The 26,613-nt window shown below is 43.3% G+C and overlaps 2 protein-coding genes across 5 annotated transcripts in view; both read right to left on the reverse strand.

The window, feature by feature from the left end:
- KEAP1 (kelch like ECH associated protein 1) overlaps nucleotides 1–5,891 on the reverse strand; it is a 20,886-nt gene extending 14,995 nt beyond the window's left edge. The window contains exon 1 of one of the 3 annotated variants that reach the window (XM_007426568.4): nucleotides 5,740–5,891. The gene's annotated coding sequence lies outside the window, so the exon portion shown is untranslated. Of the gene's footprint in view, nucleotides 1–5,451 lie in introns of all 3 variants that reach the window. The other 2 variants (XM_088137698.1, XM_007426569.4) reach the window with 2 other exon arrangements.
- A 10,457-nt stretch (nucleotides 5,892–16,348) lies between these two features.
- Nucleotides 16,349–26,613, reverse strand: part of LOC103057336 (3',5'-cyclic-AMP phosphodiesterase 4B) — a 94,217-nt gene continuing 83,952 nt past the window's right edge. For both annotated transcript variants that reach the window (XM_007426571.4, XM_025165639.2), the window contains exons 9-15: nucleotides 25,976–26,074; nucleotides 24,595–24,759; nucleotides 24,084–24,183; nucleotides 21,898–22,052; nucleotides 19,392–19,514; nucleotides 18,370–18,552; nucleotides 16,349–16,819 (exon numbers count right to left, since the gene is read on the reverse strand). In XM_007426571.4, coding sequence (XP_007426633.2) covers nucleotides 16,448–16,819; nucleotides 18,370–18,552; nucleotides 19,392–19,514; nucleotides 21,898–22,052; nucleotides 24,084–24,183; nucleotides 24,595–24,759; nucleotides 25,976–26,074 — 1,197 coding nt within the window. In that variant the 3' untranslated portion in view covers nucleotides 16,349–16,447. The remainder of the gene's footprint in view (nucleotides 16,820–18,369; nucleotides 18,553–19,391; nucleotides 19,515–21,897; nucleotides 22,053–24,083; nucleotides 24,184–24,594; nucleotides 24,760–25,975; nucleotides 26,075–26,613) is intronic.

The raw sequence follows: 26,613 nt of genomic DNA on the forward strand, positions 1-26,613 counted from the left end.
TAGATTATGGTTCTCCTCTGGTGCACATTCTAGTGCATATACTAGAATGTGAAGCTTGTCTTCATGCATTCACAAATAGAGGTTTTGTGTGCATAATTTTGACTCCCTAACCGTGGTACATTTGCTGACCCCAGTGCTTTCTTTTTGAAGTTTTTCATACAGGCCTGATAGAAGTGTCTGGAACTTAATGCCATTAAAATTAGATAAAAACTGGGGTCAGCTACCACACAAAGCTTTTTGCTTAGCATATGTGAACCTACTCACTCTAGTTTGTAAACTATGTTTATGGAAAGGCATTATATTGAATCATCAATGTAGCTGGTTCAAGAAGCTACAATTTACTCTGATGTGCAAACCCAGTCAACATGTATGTATACATCCATCAAAGACACCTGTTGGAGTAGTGATTATGCCACCAGGTTTAGAGGGTAGAAATGGGGATCTACTGATAGCTTTTGGAGCAGACTGGGAAGGATATCCAACTCCCAGCAAAATGGTGTTTTCTACCTCAGCTAAACTGTGTAAACAGAGCAAGCAGGACTGGGCTTTAATTTGAAAGGACTGCAAACTCTACTTTGTTCTCTGCTGAACATAAACCCCAAGGCTCAAAATGTGCTCCAGACTTAAAGGACAGGCTGCTCCTAAATGTATGTGCTTCTGATATGTTCTGATTGGTGGATCCACCAATTTCAGCACAGAAGCAATTAGATTCAAGCAGCCTGAGGTCTCTTTACCTTTGTGTGGAATGTGAATCAAAGATTTTGACATTTTGCCCTGCTTCCTCAAGCTTGACTCACCTCCCGTGACCTAATGAAAACAAGCTGCTAGCTGCTAAGGAGATAGCTATTTAAGTCTGAATTTCTCCATAATACCCATTTCCTGCTCTCCACGTAGCAGAGTAATTTTCAGATAGGCCCCTAGGATGGATATGCCCCACAACTCAGTACTTCCCAAACCTGGGTAAATTACCCAAAATTGGGTAAAAGTGGTTTTTGTTTGGGTAACGACATACAAACCCATTACCCATCACAATAGGGACCTTTAAATTGATTTAAATAAAAAGGACTTTCTGATAAGCGGTTTAGGGTAATTAAAGAAAAAGTTGGGGAAGCACTGCTGTAATTGATTATGGCTGGTTCGTCTTTGCTTCACCAGTTCCTGATGTCCTTTCAGAATAGCCAGAGCAAAATTCACATGCCACCTCACTTTTCCCACAGGCACTACTCTGATTCACAGCCCTGCTCCCATGCTAGACTTCTTATGCTGGGAGAGAAGCAATCAAGATTTCACCAGACCAGCATGAAAGGACCAGGAGAACTCTCTGCCCAACATAAGCAAATATAGGCTTGCTCTTTCTTAACTAGAAATGGAGAGAGCGCATCACAGAGGATGCATTTTTCTTCTGAGGCAAACCTATGAAATGAACTATGAAGCCAGAAATTTGGTTTTAATGGAGCCATCTAATTGGGCACAAGAAAGTACCTTGCCAGGGTTTCTTACTATTGGGCCTGTGAATATTGGTTTGCCCACATATATCTGAATTTATGTGTACAAGAATCCTAGCCCATCAGTTAGTATTTTTAAAAAAAATTTACAGTTGCTGCCTCAATCTGTAATTAATATTCTATTGACAGAATCTTCTCCATAGAATGTTATTAACTACATCATGAGTATAGATCAAATATAGCAGTTAGCAGGCTTTATTAGCAGCAGATGGAATTTGTTAAGGAGGTAAAAAAAAAAACTACCCAGCTTAACACTGATAAATCCAACTTGGTGAGCACATTTAAGTCCTCTGGAACAATAAAGCTGTAGAATTCCATCTTACATTTGTAGTACCAATCTAGTGCACCACTAGGGCTCTAAAAGACCCTTATCTATCATAGACTTCCAGTATCACTATAGACTCTGTGATGGGTTATAAAGAGGGGGAATACTCCTTCTTACAAGTACTAAATCCAACAGTTTACCAGAATAATTCCAGTTTTGATGGGCTTGCATTCTAGTAAAAACATAAGCGGGGTACTAACTTTTACAGATTTGTTTACAAAACTGTATTTTTCTGTAATTTTTCCAATTCAGTAGATAAGCTGTAGTCATATCCAAATGTTAAGAGATGTGCAGTTTTTGTCCATTGTCCTTGTAGCACAACATGTCCTAGGAGGAGAATCAAAGCATAAGCATATCCATGTATCTCTATAGCCACATCGGTTCCCTCTAAAACTGATCTAATACAAACACAAGATTGTCTTCCAAAATGTTAGTGTCAGAGCAGAAAATCAGATATTAGCACTTCTGCACTGAAAATGAAATAGGAACATGTACATGTTGGAGTTAGCTGGAATTGTCAAAAAATGTGGCTTATCATGAATGATCCATCATTCTAGTACATGCTGCTCAATTGCTTCTGTTTGGTTCTTCTGTCTAGTGGCTAAACACACATGTAAGTTTTTTTCTAATAAATGAATTAGAAACCTGGCTCCTCTTTCCCAAACAAGTCAGGAAACAGAACCCAAAAAGAAACCATGGCTTCTGATTGTGATTTGTTAGAAGCAAGCCAAGGTTGCTTGTTAATTTATGATACATATCACTTAGAAGTAGCTTCCATAGTTTTTTTTTTTTTCTCTGTTCCCAAAGATAGTAGCAAGCAAGGGCAGTCAAGAACTGTATGCCATGCTTGTTTGAAAATCCCAGCTTACCTTAATGTACACATATATATATGTCAGAACTCACCCTACCATTAGGCAAGCAGAGATAGCATATGGGCACCGTTATCAGCACAGGAGACAGATCCTAACATACCCTGTTGGTAGATTCCACTCTATCTCCACTGGTGCAATAAATCTCCAAATAAAGCAGAAGCTGGGCAAGCATTTGGGGAAAGGCAAGTATTTCCAGCTAGGATTCCTAAGAAGATATTGTATTACAAAAAATCAGCATATCAGTTTTGCCAGGCCATCAAAGTTTAAATCTTTTAGCCTGAGAGACGTTTCCCATTTTCTAGATCTGAGTTTGGAACAAAAAAGGAAATGTGTAAACCAAAAATAAAATAAATGGATATATTTAAAATAAAAAGGACATATGAGTACATTTATTTAAATCTTGCAGCTACCTCCAATTAAAGCAGTAACAATTCTAAGTAAGTACACTTTGACCATACTGTGAAACTTCAAGCCTGAAGCCAAGAAACAGAATCTAGAAGGCCAGATACCTATCTACAGCTACAGGTAAATAAAGCCTCAAAGTCATGTGCTTTTTAGGAGGAGAAGTCAACTTTAGAACCTGATACAACAGCCTTACTGTGCTCTCTGTACACAATGATGCAAAAAATCCCCATTCTTGTACTACTTCTGGACATGCTGAGGAACAGTTTCTTTAAGGAGAGGACAAGTGTGCATGTTCAGCAGAAAGAGGCTGAGAGTTGTTTAAAACCATGCCAGGAAACCTTGCCAACTACCACCTCTGCTCTATAAACAGTTGCTTTTGCTGCATACTGAATTCCCAGCTAAAGCAGGAAGGCCTTTTCCAAGGACTTCCCATATCCCAATGAGAATAACACAAACTGTTGCACTTGCAGAGATGAGAATCCTGAGAAAGAAGCTTGTGAATCTAAAATCTTTCATACCTGCACTCCTACCTTTGCTCTGTAGCTAGTCAAGCTGTTACATTATTATATATCCATCAGTCACCTATTGGAAGATGCTAAAAACACCTTTAAGACAATTATGCAACGTATATTGCTTAATGAGCATTTGCCTGCTTCCAACTTACAACAGTTTGATTGAATTCCTGGTTAGGATTCTTTTTCCCATGTCAATTTAGCTTCTCTAGGCTTGGCCACATTGGTAACAGACATTAGTTATTCAGTCTTTGGTGCAACCTCTATTATAGCACAGAACTCTATTTCTTTCTAACATACTCCATTCTATAGTTTAGGAATGTTGTTGAACAATTTTTTTTCTTTTAAATAAAGCAAACTTTATAAATCTAAGCAGAGTTGGTTACTACTTACACACAAAATCTCCAGAAAAACAAAGGTTAGACTGGGAAATAATTGAAAAAAAAATTCTAGGAAAACAGCAATGGCAAGCTACTTGTATATTGATGCCAAAAAAAACTGCAAGGAGATGCCATGTAATCACCAGGAGTTGAGTTCTATTTAAAGGAGACCTAATTTTATTTCCTGTGGAACACCTGTGGTCCTCAAGTGTTGCTAAACTACAATGCCCAGTATCCTTAATTGTTAGCCATACAGGCTAGGGCTACTGAAAATTGTAGTAGCACCATCCTCCTGCTTTAGTTGCTAGATCAATCAACTACAGTATTACTGGATCAGCAAAAACCAATTTGAAAACTGCAAGGCTGAGTTAAACCATATATTTAAGACTCTAGTTTGCTCTTTTAGTTGGGAATGAAAACTAAAGTACAACAGATAATCTTTACTCCCAATTTTGTTTGGCTTGTTTAATTATTTCCTTCAATAACACTTGCTTTAACAGACCATAAAAGCCATAACATGGAGGCTTGGGCTACTGTATATGCAAGTCCACTGTGGAACGAACTTTTCTTCAAGACAAAGTTGCAGTTCTTTGGCTGCTTTTGGGAAGCATCACCCAAGGCCTTCCATCTGTGCTGGGCTGCAGCTCCGAGTCAGCATCAGCCCAGGCACCTGGGCCTGCAGCGACTGGAACTGCCATGAAACATTTCTGAAATGCAACAGATATGGAAGGTTGCCCTAAGAGATTTTTTGGGGGGGGAGGGCTTTTGGAACTCTTTTTTGAATTTGCAAAATGTTTTAAACTGTTTTTACGTGTTATCAATTAAGAATAATCAACACATTGTTTCCCCCCCACAACTCTGTATCGCTGCTTCTCCACATCCCAGGCTTTAGCTGACAATTAGGATGAGGTCACCTAAAGGAGACGCTGAAAAGAGCTCGGCTGATGTCACTGTGGTTGCCCAGCGGGCTGGACGGAATTGCTGCCCAATATTTAAGTACAGTACTCCGGCAACCGCATACAAACTCAGCCATTTCGTTTACGGCCCACACGTGTTCTTCCACCAGGAAAACTTGGCCCAGCATTCTCTGATTTCCTCAGCATATTCCCTGTCCAGGCGGCGGGCCGCTCATTCCTTTCACAGAATTGAAGACCCCCAACCCGACATCCCTTATACACGCTTGGATCAGGCACGCACCGACACTGACATCACACGGGATCCCACTGACATGGTTTCAGACTGCGCTCCCCCAACTTCGAGCCAGATACGCCGAACTCCAGGCCTCAAGCTCTCTCCCGCTTCAACTCCAAAGCCCGGAAGTCTGCACCCCCTCGTACCTTACTCCCTCTCGCAATCACAACAGCGCCGCACCGAACAGCCACCATGCCCGCCACACAACAGAGGCAGGGAACGCGCTCCAGCTCCCGCGCTCCGAAGTCGACAGCGACCCACCTGTCCCGCTCGCGGCGGACTGCAAGAATTCGAGGCATTCTCTCTGCCCGCTGTCGCCCGGCGGGCCAGCAGTCGCCCCTCAGGGGTCCTGGAAGCGGGGGGCGGGAAGCCTCGCAGCCAGTGCAGCTTTCCAGCTCCGGCAGGAAGGGGGATTCGAGGCGCTTTGTCTAATTACGCGCTCCGTTTCTCGGGGATGGATGGAGGGATGGGGGCAGGCGAAGCAGAGCGCGCACGGTGAGCTCCCGCCTGTGCGCGGATACAGAGCAGCTGGCGGGAGGGTCTACTCACCCCTCCATGGTTGCCCCCAATGCCCGCTTCGGCCGCCGCCTCCGCCTCCTTCCCCACCTCCGTCCAGCTGAGCGCTCCACCTCCTCTGTTCCTCCATAGTGCAGACAGCCGCCACTGCGGGTGGGGAAAGCGAGGAGGAGGGCGGGAGGAGGAGGAGGAGAAGAAGATGGGGTGTAAGTCACCATGACTAAGCAAGTGAGAGCACCAGCCGCCCCACTTTCAGAATAAGAGTCCCCTAGTCAGCCAGGCTCGGCTCGGCTCGCGGGGGGGGTGAATTGCTAAAGGAAGGCGCGGGACCGGGCGGGCACAGAGGCGGATCCAAAGGCGAGGCCTGCCCAGGGAAGGGAACGGAGGCTCCGCGCTGGGGAAAGGCGAAAGCGAAGGCAAGCGGGAGGTACGCCGACTGCAAATGCGTGGAAGAGCTTCCACCCGTCCTGTCCCGCGCCGTGTTGGGCCCTCGGGTGAGGCTGCAGCCCACGCTCCCGATCAGGCCCGGGAAGAAAGGCAGGCGGCAGCGGCGGAGCCTTTCAAATACGTTTGCAAAATGCCTGGTTGCGGGAATTTACAGTTGTGGGTTGCCTCTTGAGTGGCGTGGGGGGAGGCAGTCTTTAAGGCACTCAAACGGGAGGCTTTAATTTGAGGAGGGGAACCTGCAGTGCTCCAAAAGTGGGTTGGAGCCGATGGGCATAAATAAAATCCAGTCCCACCCGAGTAACTCCCGGGCGTTTTGAGCTGACGATAGGAACCCCCGTAACTTGGCGAGATTGTGGCGGTTCGTTTAATTGCAGCTGTTTTTGAATTACAGTAGTTGGTGAGATTTTTCTATTCCAGTTTTCCTCCAGGGGTCCTTGGCGCTCGGTTCCCCCCAGATTGGCTTAAATCGCCCGGCTAGCTTCCCCTGCTGAGGGCGGAGCTCAGCCTGGGTCTCCCTGGACGAAGAAATACGTAAAAGATGGTCGCTTTTTTTCTTTGAGCAGGGAGGCTGAAATTGGAAGGAATATTAGACATTAAACATTTCTGGGGGAGGGAAGCCTGCCCAGTTGTGGAGATGTGGGTGTAGGGATTTGTCAGTTTTGATTCCCAATTGTTTAAAGCAATGTTTCTCAATCTTAGCAACGTTAAGATGTGTGGACTTCAACTCCCAGAATTCATGCTGGCTGGGGCATTCTGGGAGTTGAAGTTCATATATCTTATAGTTGCCAAGGTTGAGAAACACTAGTTTAAAGAAATATGGTCATAATTGGGATTCAGCTAGACTGATATTTCCAAATTTCAGATGATTTTGTGTGTGTATGTAGTTATCTGGGATATTAAAAAAAGAGATTACTGTAATACCCCCTCCCATCAACAGTGAATGAATTACAAAGAAATAGGTAGATGGAGCTTTCCATTCCCCTCACAGGGACCCTGCCAAACATCTGAAACCCCACATGATCTTCATGCAGTGCTGAATGGTGGGGCTCAGTGATTTCCTGTGGCTATGTGGTCAATACCAATGCATTTCCAGTAGGGAGTCTTCACTGTCTTTTTTAATGTACACTTAGGCTCTCCAAAGCTTCTGACAGCCATGTCCCTTCCATTTCCTGTCGAATTTAATTTGCTATTTTGCTGTTTAATCAACTTTATGGTCAGATTCTTCTGCACTCCTCTGTACTTCCATCTGGATTTCACTGTCCTTTTGGTTCATAAACATAACTGTGTTGTCCCAGATCATTGATGAATAAATAGGGTCTTTTGGCTGGGAGTCTCCTCTGGATCCCTTTCCTTTCTGATCTCCACTTGCTAATTACTGGGTCATCAAAGGGCTTGTAAGCATTACTCATGTATGGTGGTTCCATGGTCTGCCTGGTGTGGCTGGTGAAACAGTGCAGTCCTTGCCGCTCAGATGAATAGGCACCAGTACCGATTGCTCTTTCCTCAGCACTTACGGCAAAGTTCATTAGCAGTCTCCATCTACTTCATTTACATAGGGTCAGGGAGGGCACACAATTGCTTTTACAGAGGTACCAGAGCCTTCGCTCAAGTTGATGCCCTTGAGATTTGTTGGGACTACAACTTTCAGAACTCCCCAGTCAATTCCCCCATAATCCCAATCCATGGGGGGAGGGCACTGCCTTGAGGAAAGCTGTTGTAGCACAATAATCAGAATTCTACTTCTGCAGTTGATTTCAGCCTCAGCAAGCAGGAAAACATGTCTCTGCTGAAGTGCCTGCTTGAAAGTCTGCAGCTGCAAGGACAGCTCAGTTGGGGGCAGCAAGTGATGGCAGTTGCTTGACTGGGCTTTAACCACCTTCCTGGGGATTGTGGTTGCACCATGTGTCCAGGAGATGACAGCAGAGGCAAAGCGACTAAAAGGGGTTCTCACAGACCCACTTGTAAAAAGGAGGAACTGAGTTGGTGAAGGATTCTATTGCATTAACTCTGTAGCAGATGGCAGGAGGCACTGCTGTTGAAGGAGTTGCTCCATTCTTACAGGTGACCAAATGAAGGTCAGACTGAGATCTCCAAATCTGGGGTGATGTCAGGAAACTATCATTTGGCCACCTATCTGGTGCTGTGGTATTGACACCCTTCCCCCCCAGTGCAATTTAGGCTGCCTCAAGATTTGAGATGAGGTGTCCTCCATATGGTGATGCCTCTATTCCCAGCTTTTCATCAACTTTTGTATGAGAAGCAATCGCTGAAAACCATAGGCAGGGCTGTAGCTACACCAAGCTTCCCTTTGGCATCTTGAGTGTAAGCAAGATGGAGTAAGCAAGCAAGATGGAGTTGCCATTTTTATTTTGAGGTGTTCTGATTGCCCCAGTGTTGTCTCTTGATGGAGCGGTGCAGAAGGAGCAGATCTGTTACTTGAAAGGTTCTGGCTACTGATTGATTGGCAGATGGAGGCATGGCCAGGAGGCCTTTCCATAACTTTGGTTGCTGTACTAGTTACAGTCCTACCTGGAGCAGGAGGACCTCATAGCTCTAACTAATGCCCTCATCACTACATGTCTGTACTCCTGCATTGCCCTCTACATGTGGAAGACCACTTTGAAGACCACTCACAAGCTTCACTTAGCTCAGCATGCAAGGGCCAGGTATTAGCTGGCATCTGTTGCAATGAACACATCACACCAGTACTCCAGGTCTGCACTAGCTCTCTATTAGCTTCTGAGTACAGTTCAAAATGCTATAAAATCTTACCTGACTTGGCAATAAGGTATTTGCAGGACTGCCTCCTCCAGCCAGAATTGACCCATATGTCCCAGAGGAACTGATGGTGGTCCCCTATTACTGTGACATACATGGGCAGAGCTTAATATTTCTTTTCTAAGTAAATAGCTAATAGTTGCAAAATGACTTCTGACTGGAGCCTTCCCTGTTTTTCCCAGGGCTTGATTTAGTAGTATGAGTAAGAATAAAATAAGTTGAGCATAGAAGATGTGGAGTAGATGGATTGCTGGGCTAAGTGATGGTAGCCTTCTCACCATACACAAGTATTCCTGTCTAATCACAGGCAAAGTTGTGCATGTACTCCTATGGGAATACCTGTGATCTTAATGCAGGCCAGGCTCACTTGGGTACTAATGGCAATTGTTGCCCATAGTATCTAGAGGGCATCCATTAGGCTTAATACATTGATTTTCAGACAGTGGTCTATAGACTGCCAGTGCTCCATGGAGGTCTACCAAGGTGTTTGTTCCCAGCCTTCCTGCTTTCACTGCCATGCTTGCTCTCCCACTTATACTGCCCCCTCCAGCCCCCACTTGTCTGTATTTACTGCCAGTAAGCTCCTAGGATGTTATATGGCTTTTTCAGGATGATAGTGCAGGATTTCCATTTTCACCAAGGACTTTTTCTGGAGATTGCAGACTGGTGGCACTTACTTGGACACTTAGCTTGGTGCTTTCTGGAGACTGTATTACCAATGGGGAAAGGTAGAAGTTGGCAATATCTTCCCCTACTCCCAGCCTGCCTGCTTTCTACAAAGTTGAAAGGCCAGTTGCTCATTTGTACTGTCTCCAGTTTAGACAAGCAGCATTTGCATTTGTTGAGTTCATTTTTACTGTCACTTATCTCACTGGGAAGTTGTTAATGGTTCGGGAAAGTGGATCATTGGCTGAAAACTGGTTCATTGAAGCATACAAGTAATAATACAACATAAGTACTAGAAATTCAGGAAACTGGCAATAATGAACAGGTCTTGAGTGAAGATACTTAGTGTGAATCAGCATGTGCTGTGCTAAGTGGAATTATGATCTTGCACATAAACCCCCAAAGAAAAATGGTAATAGGAAATATAGTAAAGAATATCAAGGAATATATGAGAAAAGGATGAGTATGGCCTTTGATTTTTTTCCCTACCAGAATAAAGAACTTTGCATTTGTCCCTGCTGAAATTCATTTTACTGCTTTCTGCCTGTTTCAGCTTTTCAAGATCCTCCTGAATCTTGATATTGCCCATTAAGTTGTTTGCAGACCCTCTTAACTTTCTGTCATCTACAAATTTGGTAAACATATTTTATGTTTATGTTATGTTAACCCCTTATCCAAGTAATTTGTAAATATGTCAAGCAACACAGGGCCTGGTAGCATAAGCCAGCCCATATTTTGCCATCTTCCCTACCATAATGTCATGGGAAATGAATGCTTTGCTGAAATCAAGGGACATGATGTCCTTGTTGTCAACTAAATGTGTCACTCTATCAGAAGAAGATAATCAGGTTGGTTTGGCATGATTTATTTTAGATAAACCCATGCTATCTCCTGCCAAGAAATGTATTCTTTTTTAAATGCTCATGAATTTGGCTTGGTATTATGTAAAGCTTCCAATCTGTAGTTACTTAGATCCTCTCCCACCAGCTTTTTTTCATGGTAAGTATATCATTTCTTTCCTCATCCTCTGGCACTACACCAGTCCTCCATGATTTCTCAAAGATCAAAGGAAGGGTCTCAAGATGACATCTGCAAGCTCCTTCAAGAGTTTGGGATGTAATTGTTCTGGGACTTCATGATAGCCAGATCTTTCCTAACCATCTCTTTACTTAACTTTAAGTTACCCCTTGTTTTGCTTAAATCCACTTTGGGGAAAGGACTGAACCAAAGTAGGAGTTGAGAGGAGTTTTGTCCTCTCCGCATCTTATTATTCTATCATCTTTTCTTAGCAGTGGACCCACCACCCTTTTCCTAGTGCTTCATCCATACATCTGCTTTTGCCACGCCTTCCTCTTATCCCAGAACCAGGAGGGATTCCCCTCAGTCAGTTCCGCTGCCCTTTGAAAGCATACTCTTATGCAGAAGAGGACAATGATCAGCAATCACTGGCTGAGATGCAAATGTCACCAACCACAGGAAAAGCAGCCAAGAATCACTGTACTGACTCTGTAGCAGGGCAGTGCTTGTACGGCCCAGGCACTCTATTCATTAATTTTTCTTATCTTTTCCCCAAAGGACAGTTGTTCTGATGACCTAACAGTCACTAGTTCGTAGCAGAAGGTTCATTTCACTCCAATGTAGTGGCTACCCAGATTTGTCCTACTAAGTTGCAGTTGCTGCAAATATTTTTAGTGGTGTATGTGTGAGAACATGTTTATCTGTGGGGGTGCTATCCGATTAGATAGATAGATAGATAGATAGATAGATAGATAGATAGATAGATAGATAGATAGTAATTTTTTCGCAATACAGTATGTACTGTATTATTAACCTCAGTAGTTGATTTATTGACCATTAGGCGGCAGCAAAGAGTTTGAGGTTGTTTTTTTTTTTTTAATCTGTTGGTTGCCATCTAGGGCTCATCTGGATTTGTGCAGCTGAGACACAACTGCTGGCAGAGTGTCTTTGCACCAGAGCAAGGCAGCTATGTGAATGGTTCCTTTGTCAAAAAAGTCCTTTATGTTGCTTTCAGAGTCCTTGCAAGGCTAAGTTCCTTCTGTGCTGTAGCCCTTTTAACTTATACCTCCTTGGTTATTACAACCATCTTTCTTTTCCTATACATATCCCTTTTCATTCTTAGTTCAATTGAAAGCTCCCTGTGCATCCACAATTTCCTAAGCTGTTCTCTCCACCCACCCCCTTTTTTCCTCACTGAACAGCGTGCATTTATACATCTCATAATTCCCTACTGGTCAGGATCAGATCTAGGAGAGCCAATCTCCTTGCCTTCTTCAGGCTCCTGGAAAATGAAACAAGAAAACTGAGGGATTTGGGGGACATTATTTCTGAACACTTAAGTCTCCCATAACCCTCTCTCTCCTCCCAAAAGTTTCCATAATCTAATCCAGGAAGACATAATCCAGATCTACCTATAGCACACTCCCCAGTAATAACTTTGTTGTTTCACCTTCATTTTATTCTTACCTAAAGGCTCTCAGCTGGATCCTCATCCTGAATCTCAATATATGCAGGCACATCCTTCACATGTAGGGCAATTTTTTCTCTCCTTTTACCTAGCCTAATCCTTTTGAATAAATTGTATCTTCCATTCTTGCATTCCACTCATGAGTTTGGTCCCTATTTGCCTTCTTGCATTAAGGCTGAAGTCTTTGAAGAATCCACTGGAGGAGCTTGGCATTCCTTTGGGTTAAACTAAAATATTATTTCTCTTTGTCCTATTAATGTCTTGGGGAGCTGAAAAATACTAGTGTAGCCTTTTTCAACCTGGTGTTCTCCCTATGCATCTGACTACAAGCCTTGTCATCCATGGGGTTATCTTGAGTAGAAATGATGGGAACTGTAGTCAAACACCTTGAGAAGTTGCCAGATTAGAGAAGGCTCCAGCTGCATCTTTCTTCCTTTCCCACCTCTCCCCTCCCCTCCCCTCCCCAATTCACCCAGCCTTGCAGAGAAGCCAGGTCATCTTTGGAGGCACAGAGAATCCCTTCCTCCTGATTTATTTGTGAGCTTGGCTGTTGAACGGTTTGGTAACATCTGAGAGAGAACATTGCAACAGCTGATTAACGACACCGCAAGGAAAAATGACAAGTCTACAATGTCCAGTGTGTCTATATTACACCATAAATACACAGACAGGAGAAAGGGGGTGGTGGTGGAGGGAGGTGCAGTGGGGTCTGTGCCCTAGAGCCCTTGAGAGAATGCAGCTGGAGAGTCTCCCAGAGATCTCATTGTTCTCCCTGGATGCTCTCAAGCACAGTGTGACCCCTGATAGGAGTGGAGGGTGGGGAGAGGAAGGGCCAGGAGGGGAAAGGGGACCTTGTTTGCAAGATTCTTTTTACTTTTTAGAATAATTTACAATCTGCTTATTCACAATTATGTACAGTCCAAACCCGACCCAACAAACTTGTGGAACAGAACTGCATACAAAAATAAAAGCTATACAGAAAATTAGAAAGAGATTCTCTTTCTTATTTTTCCCTTGCAATTGAGGCTTCAAGAAAGAAAAGTGAAAATACAAAGAAAATGGCTACAGTACTGTGTTCAGAAATGGCCATGTTTTCTCCCTTGGGTTGGAAAGGAGATGCCCTACACTGGCCTTCTTGCAGAGACTGGCAATGCAGGAATGGCAGCTCTTCGCAGGCGGGCCCCCAAGGGACAGCAACCTCACCAAGGCTCTCTGTGCCACTGGCTTTCTCCAAGGGTATGATGTGGCCAACTAAAGCTATCATGGCCTCAGACCAGCACCTTGGGGATGCTCAAGTCAAATACCATCTACCCAAGAAGCATCCCAGAGCATAACTTTCTGGCCAGCGCCCACACCTTTCCCTACCAAGCTTGGGCTGGCAAAGGCCTGAGGCATTACATTACTAAGCTTGCATGCTAAGAGAGCTGGCCAAGGAGGAGCCAATGCAAAGTGGATGGTGTCCGTGTGTGGAATGGGACCTTTGCAAAAGAGGAGACTTGGCTTTGGTTCAATAGCTCAATTGTAGCAATGGGGGCAGGAAAAGGGCTTAGTTGTTATTGCTTCACCTCTTGCAAGGTAGGGAGGGATTACAGGAGGCATGCACTGGTGCTGGGTAGCCATATAAGAGGGGACAAAAAGGGGCCCAGTGCTGTCCTCTCCCCCAGGAGTCTGGAAGAGAAGTGGGCTGGGCTACACACTCAATGGCTCTGCCATCAAGAAGCCAACAAACTCAAAACTACAGCTGGCTTCCTCCTAACAAACAGCAGGAAGGATGGCTGCTTAGCAAGGGGTGGGGAATATGCCCACACTTCAATCCAACCAGCCCAAGACTAGTCCACAGAGGCAGAGACACATTGCCAAGGGGATCATGATCCTGCAGCTTTTAAGACTGGATCCCTCAGTCTTCCTTGTCCAATGAAGGACTAGTGGTCCAACAGCAAATATCCATTTGGTGTGGTGCAAGCATTTTGGGGATGGGAAAATGTCCTCCCTTCAGTGCTAAGAGGCAAGGATGTTGCATTTAGCAAATCAGACTACTTTGCTAGTTAAGGCAAAGAAAATAACCAGCCAAACAGAATTCTCCTGGGAAATTACAGAGAGCAGGTTCAAGTAGGGGTCTAGCTTTATTTTCTGCCACGCTAATGCAGGCTCTTTTTCTGGGAAGAACCACCACTGCAGACACCTCAGGGATGGAGCAGAGGGATGTGGCATTTGGCATGGTGATGTGTGGAGCAAGGCTCAGGGATTATTTTCATAACCCCTACAGCAGCAAAGAAATCTGTCAGATTCCCTTTGGCTAACCACTATGGTTCAAATGGCAAAGTTGTCTCCAAATCTAATTCCAAGGCAGATGACTTTTTCACTTGATTACCCTGACCTCCTAGAATGGGGTCTCAAATCTGATCCAAGCAATTTGTTCCCTACTTTATAGCTGAGTGATGTGGCTTTCTGAGCTGATGAAAAAGATGTGCTCCATCCCACTCCATTCATTTCTAGGTAGCTGAGGGTGTCTGAGACAGATCCCTACCTCTGGAACCAAGGATGTTAGAGCCTCTTTCTTTTGAAATTCAAAACAAAATAAAACCAAATCCATCTCTCCCCCTCCCCCAGTTTCAACTCCATAAGTCAATGTATGTATGTGTTCCAGCCACATTAATACACCACATCACACAGAAAGAAAGATCATTAGGACAGGCTGTTTGTTTTGTATTCCTCTGGGGGAGGGGGATATGCCTGGAGGTCCTTGCAAATGGTTTGTCTATTTGAATACACATGCCTTTTGTAGCTGAGAAACCTGTGAGCAGCAGTTTTGAGGCACTGCAGTTCACAGATTTGTCAAGCAGCATCCAGACACAGATAAAGAAATTGCAAATCAGTGCTAAAATAAACACCACTCAACTTGCAAACCCACCCTCTCTCTCCAGTCCTCATATCTGCCGATCCCATCCCCAACCTGGAGGAGGAAATACTCACACCTGAGGTCCCCGACTGAGAGCCATCTAAGCAAGTTGGCCAGTATAAACATTCAATCCTGGCCGTATTGCCTTTTTATTTTTGTGCAAAATGAGGAACGGAGGAAGACTCAGCTATTTGAAAACTTGGATAGAATGTTTTTGATTCTTGTTCCCTTTTTAGTTTCATTTTCTGTAAAAGTAGTATCTTCTCCCATTTGCTCTGGGAGAAATCTATGGCATCATAGGCAAAATAAAATAAAATAAAGATCCACACCTGCAAACCATATTTTAAAAAGAAAATAGAAATAAGTGCTCCAAGAAGGGAAGAAAAACCTGAACAACAACAGCAACAAAATCCTCAAAGGCAAACTCTTTCTTATCAGTCCGTAATAAAAATCAAATCTATATAAACTCACAAAAATAAATAACCACTAGCTTAAAAAATAACTTACAAAAATAAAAACAATACTTGTCCTCTCACCCTTCTCCAATGTTTGAACATCCAGCTAGGAGGGCTGTGCTCTGATGGGCAAAGAAAGAAAGCAGCACTGAGAAGAATTTCTGGACCTCCCGATGGCGTTGGACTCTAACTTCCAGCAGCCCTAACCAGCAGAAGATGAGAGTTAGATTCTGACACCATCTGAAGAGTTTCAGAGGTTTCCCTCCAATGAAATAAAGGCACAAACACATGAGCTAAATGGGGGAGGGGGGCATATCTGGAACAAAGGAACCCAGCAGTATTTCTTAACCTCAGCAACTTTAAGATGTGTGGGCTTCAATTCCCAGAATTCCCCTAGCCAAGATGGGTGGCTAGGGAATTCTGAGCATTGACGTCTACACATCTTAGAGTTGCTGAGGCTGAAAAACACTGAACTATAGGAACTCTGTGTGTGTGTATCTATGTCAAAAGGTTACCAGTTTTTGTTGTCAAGCTCCTGCATTGCATCTATTTTTTACTACAAATGGGCAAAATTACTGCTTAAAAATAATTCTACTGGCTTTGCCTCTGCTGCTGCTGCTACATACATGCCTCACACCATCAGTGCCCTCTTCCCTTTTCTGGTTGCAGAAGTCTAAAAAAAGTTAGCAAAATAAAATAATTTAAAAAACAACCAGTCAGAAATAATGAAGGGAAGGGGGGAAAAAAATGGAAATGAAAGATTATTTCCGGAGTGCTTGGGCCAGTCACTACAGCAGCAGGCTACTACCCTCTGCTGGGGCCAACCTGGTTCTACAGTTGTTGTGTGTATTCCCCATCCCCCCACTTTTTTCTTAATTTTCATTTTATAAAAAATACGATAAAAATAAAAAATGAGTTTTTTCCATTTTTTATCCCCACCCCTCCCTCATGAAAACTTCCGTGTGTGTGTCTGTAGGTGCGTTTGCTTTCTTCAGTTGTCCCTTCCCACAGTCATGATGTGCCAAGAGATGTGCCAACTGCTGTACTGTCCGTTTGTCTGTCTTGCCCGTCCTGGGACTGGTGTTGGTCTTCTGTGGCTGTGTAGTAGCTGTTATCCTCATCTCCAGGACTGCTGCGGTCCTTCTCGGATGGTTCTGAGTCCTCCCCTTCCTCCTCCAGGGTCAATTCAAACTGGAATTTTTCCAGACAGGCCTCTTCATCCTTCTCAGCATCGTCCGGAGGTGGGGAGGGACTTTGGGGGATCATGCTGTGGTACCAGTCCCTGTTGTCCTCAAGGGTGTCCAAAATGTCTTGTGCATCAGGGTGGACAAGGTCTGCCCACGTCTCCCACAACGGGTGCACAATATAGTCAATGAATCCCACCTGGAAGGAGGCAGTGGAAGAGGAGGAGAGGAAGCGGTTAGACTTACAAGCACACGGGGGCTGGCTCATTCCCACCCAACAACTGAAGAACACCCAGCAAAGGATCGCCTGGAGCATGCGAGCCACAAATATTTGTACAGATGTTCTTGTTCACCAACCTAAAGAAATCCTGGAGGAGGGAGAGAGACAAGGCTCTAAATAATGCCAGCAATGGGAGAAAAAACTGGGCATGCCCCATTCTTGCACTACTGGAGCCTTCATCCTAGTCTCGCAAGTACAATTCAAGAGTTTGTTGAATAAAATATTAGAACAGGTGGATGCCAGAAACCTGTTTTCTCCCTAAGACTTCTTCCCTACTTTAAGAGGTAAATTTGTGCCATGGCTGCAAGTACAAAGGGGAATTCATTGTCTGCATTGATACTTCCAAGTTTAGTACTCTTGGGGATCCCAAGCAAACATCCCAAATGGAGCATCTTCCATTTGGTTTGAAACTTGCCATTGAAAGAGTTAGGGTTGATTCCACATCTTCAATCTTGTAATCCGAAAATATACATATTTTCCAATCTGGCAACTTGCCTTGACAACTTGGGGGTAGGGAGAGAAATCTAAGTTTATTTGAGTATGTCATCTATGGCTTTAGAGCAAATTCTGCACCTTTGCCCTTATGTGCACAAATATATCTTTAAATACTAAATTAGCACTAATATATTAAACAACCACCACCTCATACATACAAAGATAATTTGCTCTCCAGAACTACATAAGAACTGTTTTTAAATTTCAAGAGCAGCAGGAAATAGAAGAAGCAGTGTTGTAAGGGAGAAGGTGATCCTGCTATCTGGGGCAAATTCTCCCTCTCTCCAAAACATGATCACATGCATTTTAAAAGGCTGCAATCCACATTCACACCAGAAAGGACTTCTGAACAGCCGGGACCTTTTAAAATATTTTAAAATGGTGTAGACCATTTTTAAGTGTAATGTTGGAGTTACTCACTTCTAACTTTTGCACAGTCACACTGCACAATGTGTAACTCTAACAGCCTAAATAATAAGAGGGAGGGGGAAAAACATGTATTCCTGGTAAACAAAGGCTGATTTAACTCAAGGAGCCAAGGAGTGGGAGCTCAGCTTGCTGATTACACACATGGTCTAGGATGAATCCTCCTGATTAAAAAGGGCTCAATCAGAAGGGCCATCTGAGATGCTGTCAGGGTAGAGAGCACGAACATCAGCCACTACTGGTGCAATGGTCAGCTCAGATTCTTTCTTTAGGTATCATTTTTTGGTGGAGGGGGGGCAAGGGACATACAATAGTATAGTCTCCAATTCTTAATTGCAAATTTCTTGTATAATAAAACTCTCATGTTCCTTTACTGCAACTTTGGGATGGAGCTGCTTCATAATGGAGCTAGGTTTCTATAGCAACAAGTACCCACCCCAGACAAGGCTATCCCTGCTCTGGATGCTGGCAGAAGGGAAGAAGTAGGAGGAATAGGATCCTTCTTTCTCCCATATTGATCCATGATCCTGCACGGCTACCATACATACCTGTGACTTCTCTACAGAGGCTGTGTGCTTGTCACACATAGGGCTGATCTCCATGCCTCGCTCCCGTTCTTTGTCACCCTGCCTGAAGAACTCCTCCATGATCCGGTCTGTCCACTGCCGATACAATTCCAAAGGCTTTGTGGGGTTGCTCAAGTCTGCACAGTGAACCATGTTCCGTAGGACCTGGTAAAATTGGAAAAATGCAGGGCCAGTCAGAGGCTTCAAAGTGCAACACCTCTGCCTGTACCCCATCAGCAGAGTATCAAGGCCCTAAAAACTGAAAGCTGTAGGATGTGTGTGAATAAGAATAAAAGGCCTCAACGGAACGTTTCTCTGGTCACAGAACCCAATAGGAGACTGGCAAATGAAAAATCTAGGAAAGGAATGGCATGTGCAAACCACCAAGAAAATTGAACTGTAAAGCAACTGGTTATCATGATTCATTTTCTATTTCATCTCAACAGCTAGGAAAATGATGCAATATTTGGTGGACCAGTGTAAATGTAACTGGCCAGGAGGTTACAATGAGATTTTTAAGTTTCTGGAACTGAATGGTTAACTACATTATCCTCTCCAAGGAGCTGCAAGCTCTTTGGTTACCCAAGAGAAGGTTTTCCAGATTTAAAGATACCTTTGTGTGTGCATATATATGCCTGTTTGTGTGTAGTGGGGAAGCGGCCCTTCTTCCCCCTGAAACTACTGGTGAATCTTTGTGATGCCTAGAGGCATGTTGTCAGGTAGAACAGAAGCATTTTAAAAGAAGTACGCAATTAAAAAAAAGTAATTTTCCTTGACGCTATAAAACCTTAGTGATGGATTGGGTCCTCAATCTAAACTACACTTCTTTAGAAGAAATTGAACTCCTTAGAGACTGCCTAGGCAGCTCCTTAGCTCAGTGCCAGCTCCACACCATCCTTACTTAGCTTATCTGGGAACAGCTGAGCTCCCAGCTGTCCATCTTGCCCATGGCTCTGACAATTTTTTTCCTTCCTCTTAATTCAAGGTGGATAGACCTCACTCACCTGTATTCTGTCAGTGTAATTATCCAGCAAAAGCACCCCTGAGCTGGTCACTTTTTTGGTCTCCACCATTGTTTTCAGATCAGCCAAGAGACTCATGTGTTTGGACATGTCGGTGGCCAAGACCTGTAAAATAATTACTGAAATAAGCAAATGTGTTGCTCCTTGCTTGCAGACTCCACACATTCATACATGCCCCTCCTTCCAAGTTGATGAAGACACTTTTATGGATAGGACCCTTAGCACGCTTTTGTGAATCCATAAGCTCAACACAAGCCAGAGGCTGTGGTAGGTGGATGGACTTTCAGATGCTCCTTCTCAATACTCCAAAGAACAGTCTGCCAAGATCATGTGCCCTCAACCTGGCTCTTGAGGACACAACCTGGACACAACCTGGCTTTTAAGCCAAGGCAAGTTCATATCTATCATATCCATTTTATGAGAAAACTTCAAGATCCTTAAAAATCACCACATTCAAAAGATTATATGCAGATTCTTTTAAGTCACTCCATGGCTCCTGGGAGAAAGTCCTAGAGGACATAGTTCAGAACCCCCTTTCCAGTATTTTGAAAACATCTGTTGTCTTCTTATTTGACAGTAGGAAAAGGTGCCGACCAGACAGTTTGGAGGAGCTGACATTAGAGAACTCCAGTCACTAGAAACTGCTATGAGCAGTTGACCAGTAGGATAAAATGAGAGAGAAGGGGAAAGGTCTTCACAGCAGTATCTGTGTTTCACCTGGCCTATTGTTGATTAAATGAATTTCTGTGCTTAAAAAACAAAGGGAATTATCTTTTTCTCCCCCTCTCCCCCATCTTTTCAAAATATAGTTTAGAAAGAAATGAGTTTTTTTTAATCCTCATATATTTCTTAATAAATCTTTTACTTCAAGTCTAAGAAATATCTGATAGCATTCACTAATAGCGGGGCTAAGCCCATAGCTGCATCCAATAAACCTATAACTATAGTTTAGTTATATGACTATAACTTTTTAATAGGGTGTTCTGTGACTTACTTGGTGATACTTAATTACTTAGTATTCTTCAAGCACTCTGCTTATGTTCAGGAGCAAATCTTCTAACAAGGGCTCCTGCCAAATTGAAATCTTCAGCTCCAGTACCGCTGGAATGATTGCCCTTTCCATTTCTATAATTCTGCACAGTATCAAAACTTCAACAAGTTTGCACTTTCATTGTCAGAATTTTTTCTTAAATCAGAAGAGGAAAGTCTGAAAGGACCAAAAGATTCAGTATTCTTCCAGCACTAAGCGGTCATGTATCCACAAGTGCCATGTTGCTGTTGTGCTATTCTCTCTCCCAGCATTTAATCCAAAACATGCTTTTTTTTAAAAAAAAAAAAAGGCTTTCTCCCTACAGGAGAAAAAGCAACATATTCTAATCTGCTTGGCTGGGTCTCTGACATTCTACAGAGCTAGTGGGCCCTAATTCTAGGCTGTTGGGCCATAATGCTGAGCTTGCAAAGCCAAATGTAGCCCTTAATTGGCAAAGCCCTTTTGCTGTTTTCCTTAAACATCCCCTTTCCCCGCTGTGGATTAGCTGGCCCTTTTTGCCTGGGACAGAGGATTGCTACTATCCTGTTGCTTCCACACTAATCCACTGAGTTGGCCTTCAAAAAGGGAGACTTGCATGGATTGGGGGAAGGAGAGTGAAGGAGGGATGGGTAGATATGCATTTCCATTTAGGGCATCTGAGGTTGGTTCTGGTATTAAGGAGTAATTATTATGTACTAAAATGGGTTGAAGTCTCTTTCAGGTATGTATCCTTCTAAGACGCAGCCAAGTATCAGTAAGAAAGGAGGAGCAGCGCTTCTTTGTAACCAGAGCCAAGCAGGGCCCCCCCATATGGAAGCTGGTAAAGGGGGCCCCCATATGGAAGCTGTCCCTATGTCAGGTTCAGCCCAAAGAACTCCACGAGACAATGCAAATACAGTTCTGTTGTGTTTATTAGCTTCCACCTCAAGACAGAATCTCACCAGACTGAACCCAAGTTCCCAAGCCAGCAAGCCATAACACCGTGAATTCCTTAGGGAGGTGCCAGCCTCAACTTCTTGAACTTCCCACGCTCCTGTTGGGGGCTAAGAACACGCTTATCTCCCTGAGCCTGGCCTTCATAAGTCCATTCCATCACACCCTAGCTCCTGGCCCTGCCACAGTAGCCGCCTTTCCTCTGCTTGAGATTTGGCTGTGTACGCTTTCTTACGTTAATTTTTCCTATGTTAATTTTTGAACCTCTGCTGCAGCATGTGCAGGGAGAAGCACAGGATGGCAAGGAACAAAACTACTTTCCTCCTAGAGAAAACCATCAGTTTCCCATGTCACGTGGTCTGCCAGAGAAATGATGTTCTTGCCTTATGAGGTATCATTCAGACTCTTCCATGAATGACTAGGTTTCTCCCAGTAAAGCAGGATGGGACTTCTAAATGAAAATGCTGCAGGAGATAAGAGCAGGTTTTTCCACAGGAACCAGTCCCACCTCCATCCCAAGCTCACCATGTCAATGACCATCTTGCGCAAGGTCTGTCGCTGTCGCTTGCTCAGGTTTTGGAAAATGTCACAGTTCTCTTCCTGCAACAGCTTGAAACCCACAGCTAGGTGATGGTTCTCCAGAACAGACTCATCATTGTACATCAGGGCCAGCTCTGAATCTGCAAGGGAGGGTCACAGATCACAAGAGAGTTATGGAGAATAGGAGGATTGTTTTATTTGCTCAGAGAAGCATGGCCAAAGGTGTTCCAAATGACTTACAGAACACAGCATATGATCTGTTTGTCTAATAAAAAAGCAAGCAGAAAAATATAACAGAATCCCATGAGAAATCAGCTCTTTCAAATCCAAAGGCCTGACAAAACAGAACAGCCTTTACAGAACAATTTCCCCCATTCTAGCGCATTCCAGATGTGCTGGAATGTTAACTCCTAGAATTCCTATTCAGTAGCTGATCTTTCTCTCTCCTTCCCTCTCACACACACATATGCTCACATACTTCTTCCACCTCTTTGCTCTTAAGAACCTTTCATTTCTTCTGTCTGTTCTTTGCACTTGATTATGGCTTGATGAAACACATCTCTACAACTCAGAGGTCAGGCAAATCCTACAGAAGCACAATCTCTACCAAAGAGAGCAGAACAAAACAACTTCATCAAGTTATTCTAGCTGGGAAATCTTTGGGTGGGAAAACAGCAGCACCTTTGAGTTCAGAAGTTCTTTATAAAGTTTAAGCAATTTGTGTCTTTCTGTAGATTTAGAGTTGCTTCTTGCTTCGTGCAACAGACTAGGAAAGTCATAGGCTCTTCTTTTTCCTCCCCATCCTCACTGCCAGCACTGTGTGCCCTTCCCCACTCCCAGTATCAGTACTTCTGCTTTCTTTTATCTGTAATATAATGAAAAAGTCCTTATGTACTGATGTAATACAGATGACTTAGCTACTTGTATCTCCATTTTGACAAAATAATGCCATTTTTACCATTTTGTTTTCTTCTATTTATACACAGTCCTGTGCTTTTCAGTATCCCAAAGTTCTAAACTGGGTTTATTCTATATTAAGTTGTCTACAACACTCATGCACTGGCACTTTGGCAAAGTACTGAGCATAAACAAGCTTGGTTAGTAGGACAAAAAGACCCCAGTGACAAAGAAAGATGGATTCTATTGTATTCTCATATGGTTTCCTTCCATCTGATGCTTATCTCTAACAGAGAACTCCATTTACTAAACTGTAGTACTAAACTATAGTTTAATATAGAACTAAAGAGTTTAAACTATAAATAGTATCAGAATAAATACACGGACTAATTCCTCTTTAGATTTAACTCATCAGTTTTCTTGACTGGGAGAAATTACTTTTCCAGGGCACACAACCTCCCTTGACATCTTCTGTATTGATTTTCCTTTGTTGGCTAAAGCTAATGAGGGAAATTCCATTGGACAATTATCTACTAGTCTGCTAGGCAGGGATGGGAATAGAGCAGGGTGACAGACAAGCTAGAAGTGCAAGGAAGTTAGGGACTTTTAGTTGGATTAGATGAGGGCAAACAGAAACTCAATCCAGGTAGGAGGAAGGTGCAAAAGGTAAATCAGGGAATAGAGGTTTAACCTGTCCTGGGAGTTTGCAGTATGGAGATATCCCTGGATTCGGTGCTGAATTTGGATGTCTAGTTTTCAGTGGTGACCAGAAATGCATTTTGCATTGCAAAATTAATTACACCTATTCTTGGAAATGTCAGATTTGAGTATAGTACCAGATCCCTTAGTTACATCCTGTTTAGGAGTATACTATTATACTATAGGCTATTTGTGATAAATATTCAGAAGCTTTATCTAATCCAGAATACTGTGGCCAGACAACTGATCAAGGCCTGTTGTAAGAAGCATGTGACTCTCTTGTACAAGAGAGTTTTAGGTCCACTGGCCACTGGTTTGTTTCTGGGCACAATTCAAAGACCCTGTTATGATGTAAATAACTATATGACTTGAGACCAGGCTTTTTGAAAGACCACATTGCCTCACAAGAATCTGTCCAGAAGTTCAGATCCTTGGGAGAGGCCATTTTCGCAGCTCAGCAACTGCTTAGAGGCCCATTTAGCATGAACACAAGAGAACATTCAGATTTCACCACCAATATTTGTGACTCCTTGCCACTCCCCCTTTGCACTTATGTTCAGTGTGCCGTCACTCACTGGTGTTGATCAGGAATTGGTTGGAGACACCAGGATGGTCCACATCATGAATGGCAGCAGCAAAGATTGCAGCCAAGATCTCCAGGTCAGTGAAGACAGCCTGTAAAGGAGAAAGGGAATGAATGCCTGGTGCCTCTGCCCTGTTTCATGGGAAAACTGTTGCCAACAAATGAAGAGGAATTAACTGGGGTTAGGATCTGGACCCCACAGATATGTGGGCTGCTGCCCTGGATGGTGATCCACTATTGCTCAGAGCAATTAATGAGCAATAGTAAGTATTTATAAAACTCCAGCAAGATTCAATGTTTGTAAGGTATAAAGAAGACTTGTAATTGAAGTCATAACAATCAGTCAATAATAAGTTAGTCTGCCTCCCACTGCTGTTCCAAACAGCACGGGGAAAAGTACAGAGAACTCCCTGTCCTTTGGAACTCTGGGAACCAGCCCTTCAGAGAGGGTGAAGCAAAGCCAGTATTTCCCTACCCACCAACTGCAGCAGATTATGACTTACATCCAAGGCTGGCGTAGACAGGAGGACATGTGTGGACTGGGTGACATCAGCAGCATGGAGGCTGTTGTGGTAGGCCACGTCAGCATGGTAGTGGTCTTCTAGCGTCATGATGTAAGTGACTAATGTGTCCACAGGGATCTTAAAAGTTTTCAGCAAGTCTCTTTCCTATGGGGAAAGAAAGAAGTGGTTGAAACTGTAAAGCTCACAGCTTCTTCTATGGATGCTGGCTCCTGAAAAATCAGCACTAGTCTCTCTGCCCTCCCCAATCATGGCTGGCACGCAAATGGCAGCCTCATTTGAAAAGAACTGTGAGACATACTCTTGTCTCCTAAGCAATAATCACAATATACCTGGAAATGATGAACAAGAGCTACCTCTATCACCATGAGTCTAGATCCACCCTTTTCATGAGTCACATAGGATTAACCAGACTCACTTCCTAGGCATCGTTATTACTTTGTGTTCATGTTCCCTCACTATGTAACGTGCTGTACACGAATAAAAGCAAAAATAGTCCTGCCGTCTCTCCCTAACTCTCACTCCCACTTAAATTTAGTGCTTTTGCAGATTCATGAAGGAATTTTCTGTGGAGATAAACTCCACAAGTGGGTGCCCTACAGATTTGTGAGGAATACACTGGCTATACTGGCTGGGAATGATGGGAGTTTTGGTCCAATCAGGGTGTCAAGTGAAAGAATTAATCATAAATGGATTATTTTTTGAAGGCACCTTCTCTCTACAGAGAGGACAGAACTACTGGTTGCAATTCTCATTACATTTCTCATTACGTTTTCCTACAGACTGTATGGAAAGAACCTGGAAGCCCCATCTCAGAGTGCAAGATGATATATTTCAGAAGTTGCAGCCGAACCTCAAATCAATGGCAGAAAACTTATTTCTTCTATAAAAATACTTAGGATGCTGCCTACAGAATAAATCATCCCTGTTTATATTGTTGCAGATGTTGCTTTTTGACTCAATTCTGTATCCAACTCAATATTTCTTGAAATAACAGAGAGAAAGTGAGTTTCTTAAAAAAAGCTCATACTTCAAAGTGATAGACTGTACAGTGCATTTGGAAAGTATTCAGATGAACTTTTTTTTTCTTTAAACACGAAAAAGCATTTCCCAAGCAGTGCAGCGTTTTGCAAACAACAGCAGAACAGAAGGTAACCCCCCCCCCCAATGTTCTAGTTGGGTGATTGGAGCCATCAGGATGATAAAGAAAAGGGAATAGCAGCAGTAGTTGTGCAGTGTGAATGTACTGTATATCATTCCCCAACCTCAGAATTACTATTGGACCAAACCAGACATGTGACTGAGATGTCTGTCCATATGCATGGCTAGCAGGGGAGGGAATAGGGGACTCTGCAAACCTTACCTGGAATATTGTATACATGATGCAGCTGAGCGACCGATTGTTGGAGTAGTCAGCAACCCGGAAAATGTTAAGGCCCCATTTGTTTAGGTATTCCAGTTCCTGGAGGAGGCACAGGGGAAGAGGTCAGTGAATCTTTGCCACAATGGATGTCAAGATAAAGGTCCAGGAGGACAGAGAGAGTAGCAGATGAAGAAAGCTAACCCACCATGTGTTTTCTTTGCTATGCCACTAGAATCTGAATTGGCATTTCAGATTTGGAACCTGAAGGCCATTCTTCAACAGCAAGATCAAGAAAACCCACTGAGAAAGCCCATGGCAATTAAGAATGTCATCTACTGTGAATACTCCATGAGAGTATCAAGCTCATTCTAAACTTTTATACACAAAACCAGGCAATATTTCTTTTACATTCATTAATTTCTAATGCTGAGATAAAAGAATCCTAAATAATCCAGTTCCACCAAGATTTTCTAAAATATTCTCACAGCTCAGAAACAAAACAGGAATCTCTTCTGAAGCTAAAAAACTAGGTTACATAATACTATCATACATCATAATTTCCCTCATTTGGAACACAATTTTCTGATAACCTTTGATTATATAGTTATGTATATCACCTAACAGCAAATACTTTCTAA

The sequence above is a fragment of the Python bivittatus genome, unplaced genomic scaffold (assembly GCF_059951505.1).
Source record: "Python bivittatus isolate LINGU-HERP-01145 unplaced genomic scaffold, Pbiv_v1 ctg000220_np1212, whole genome shotgun sequence".
Classification (NCBI taxonomy): Eukaryota; Metazoa; Chordata; class Lepidosauria; order Squamata; family Pythonidae; genus Python; species Python bivittatus.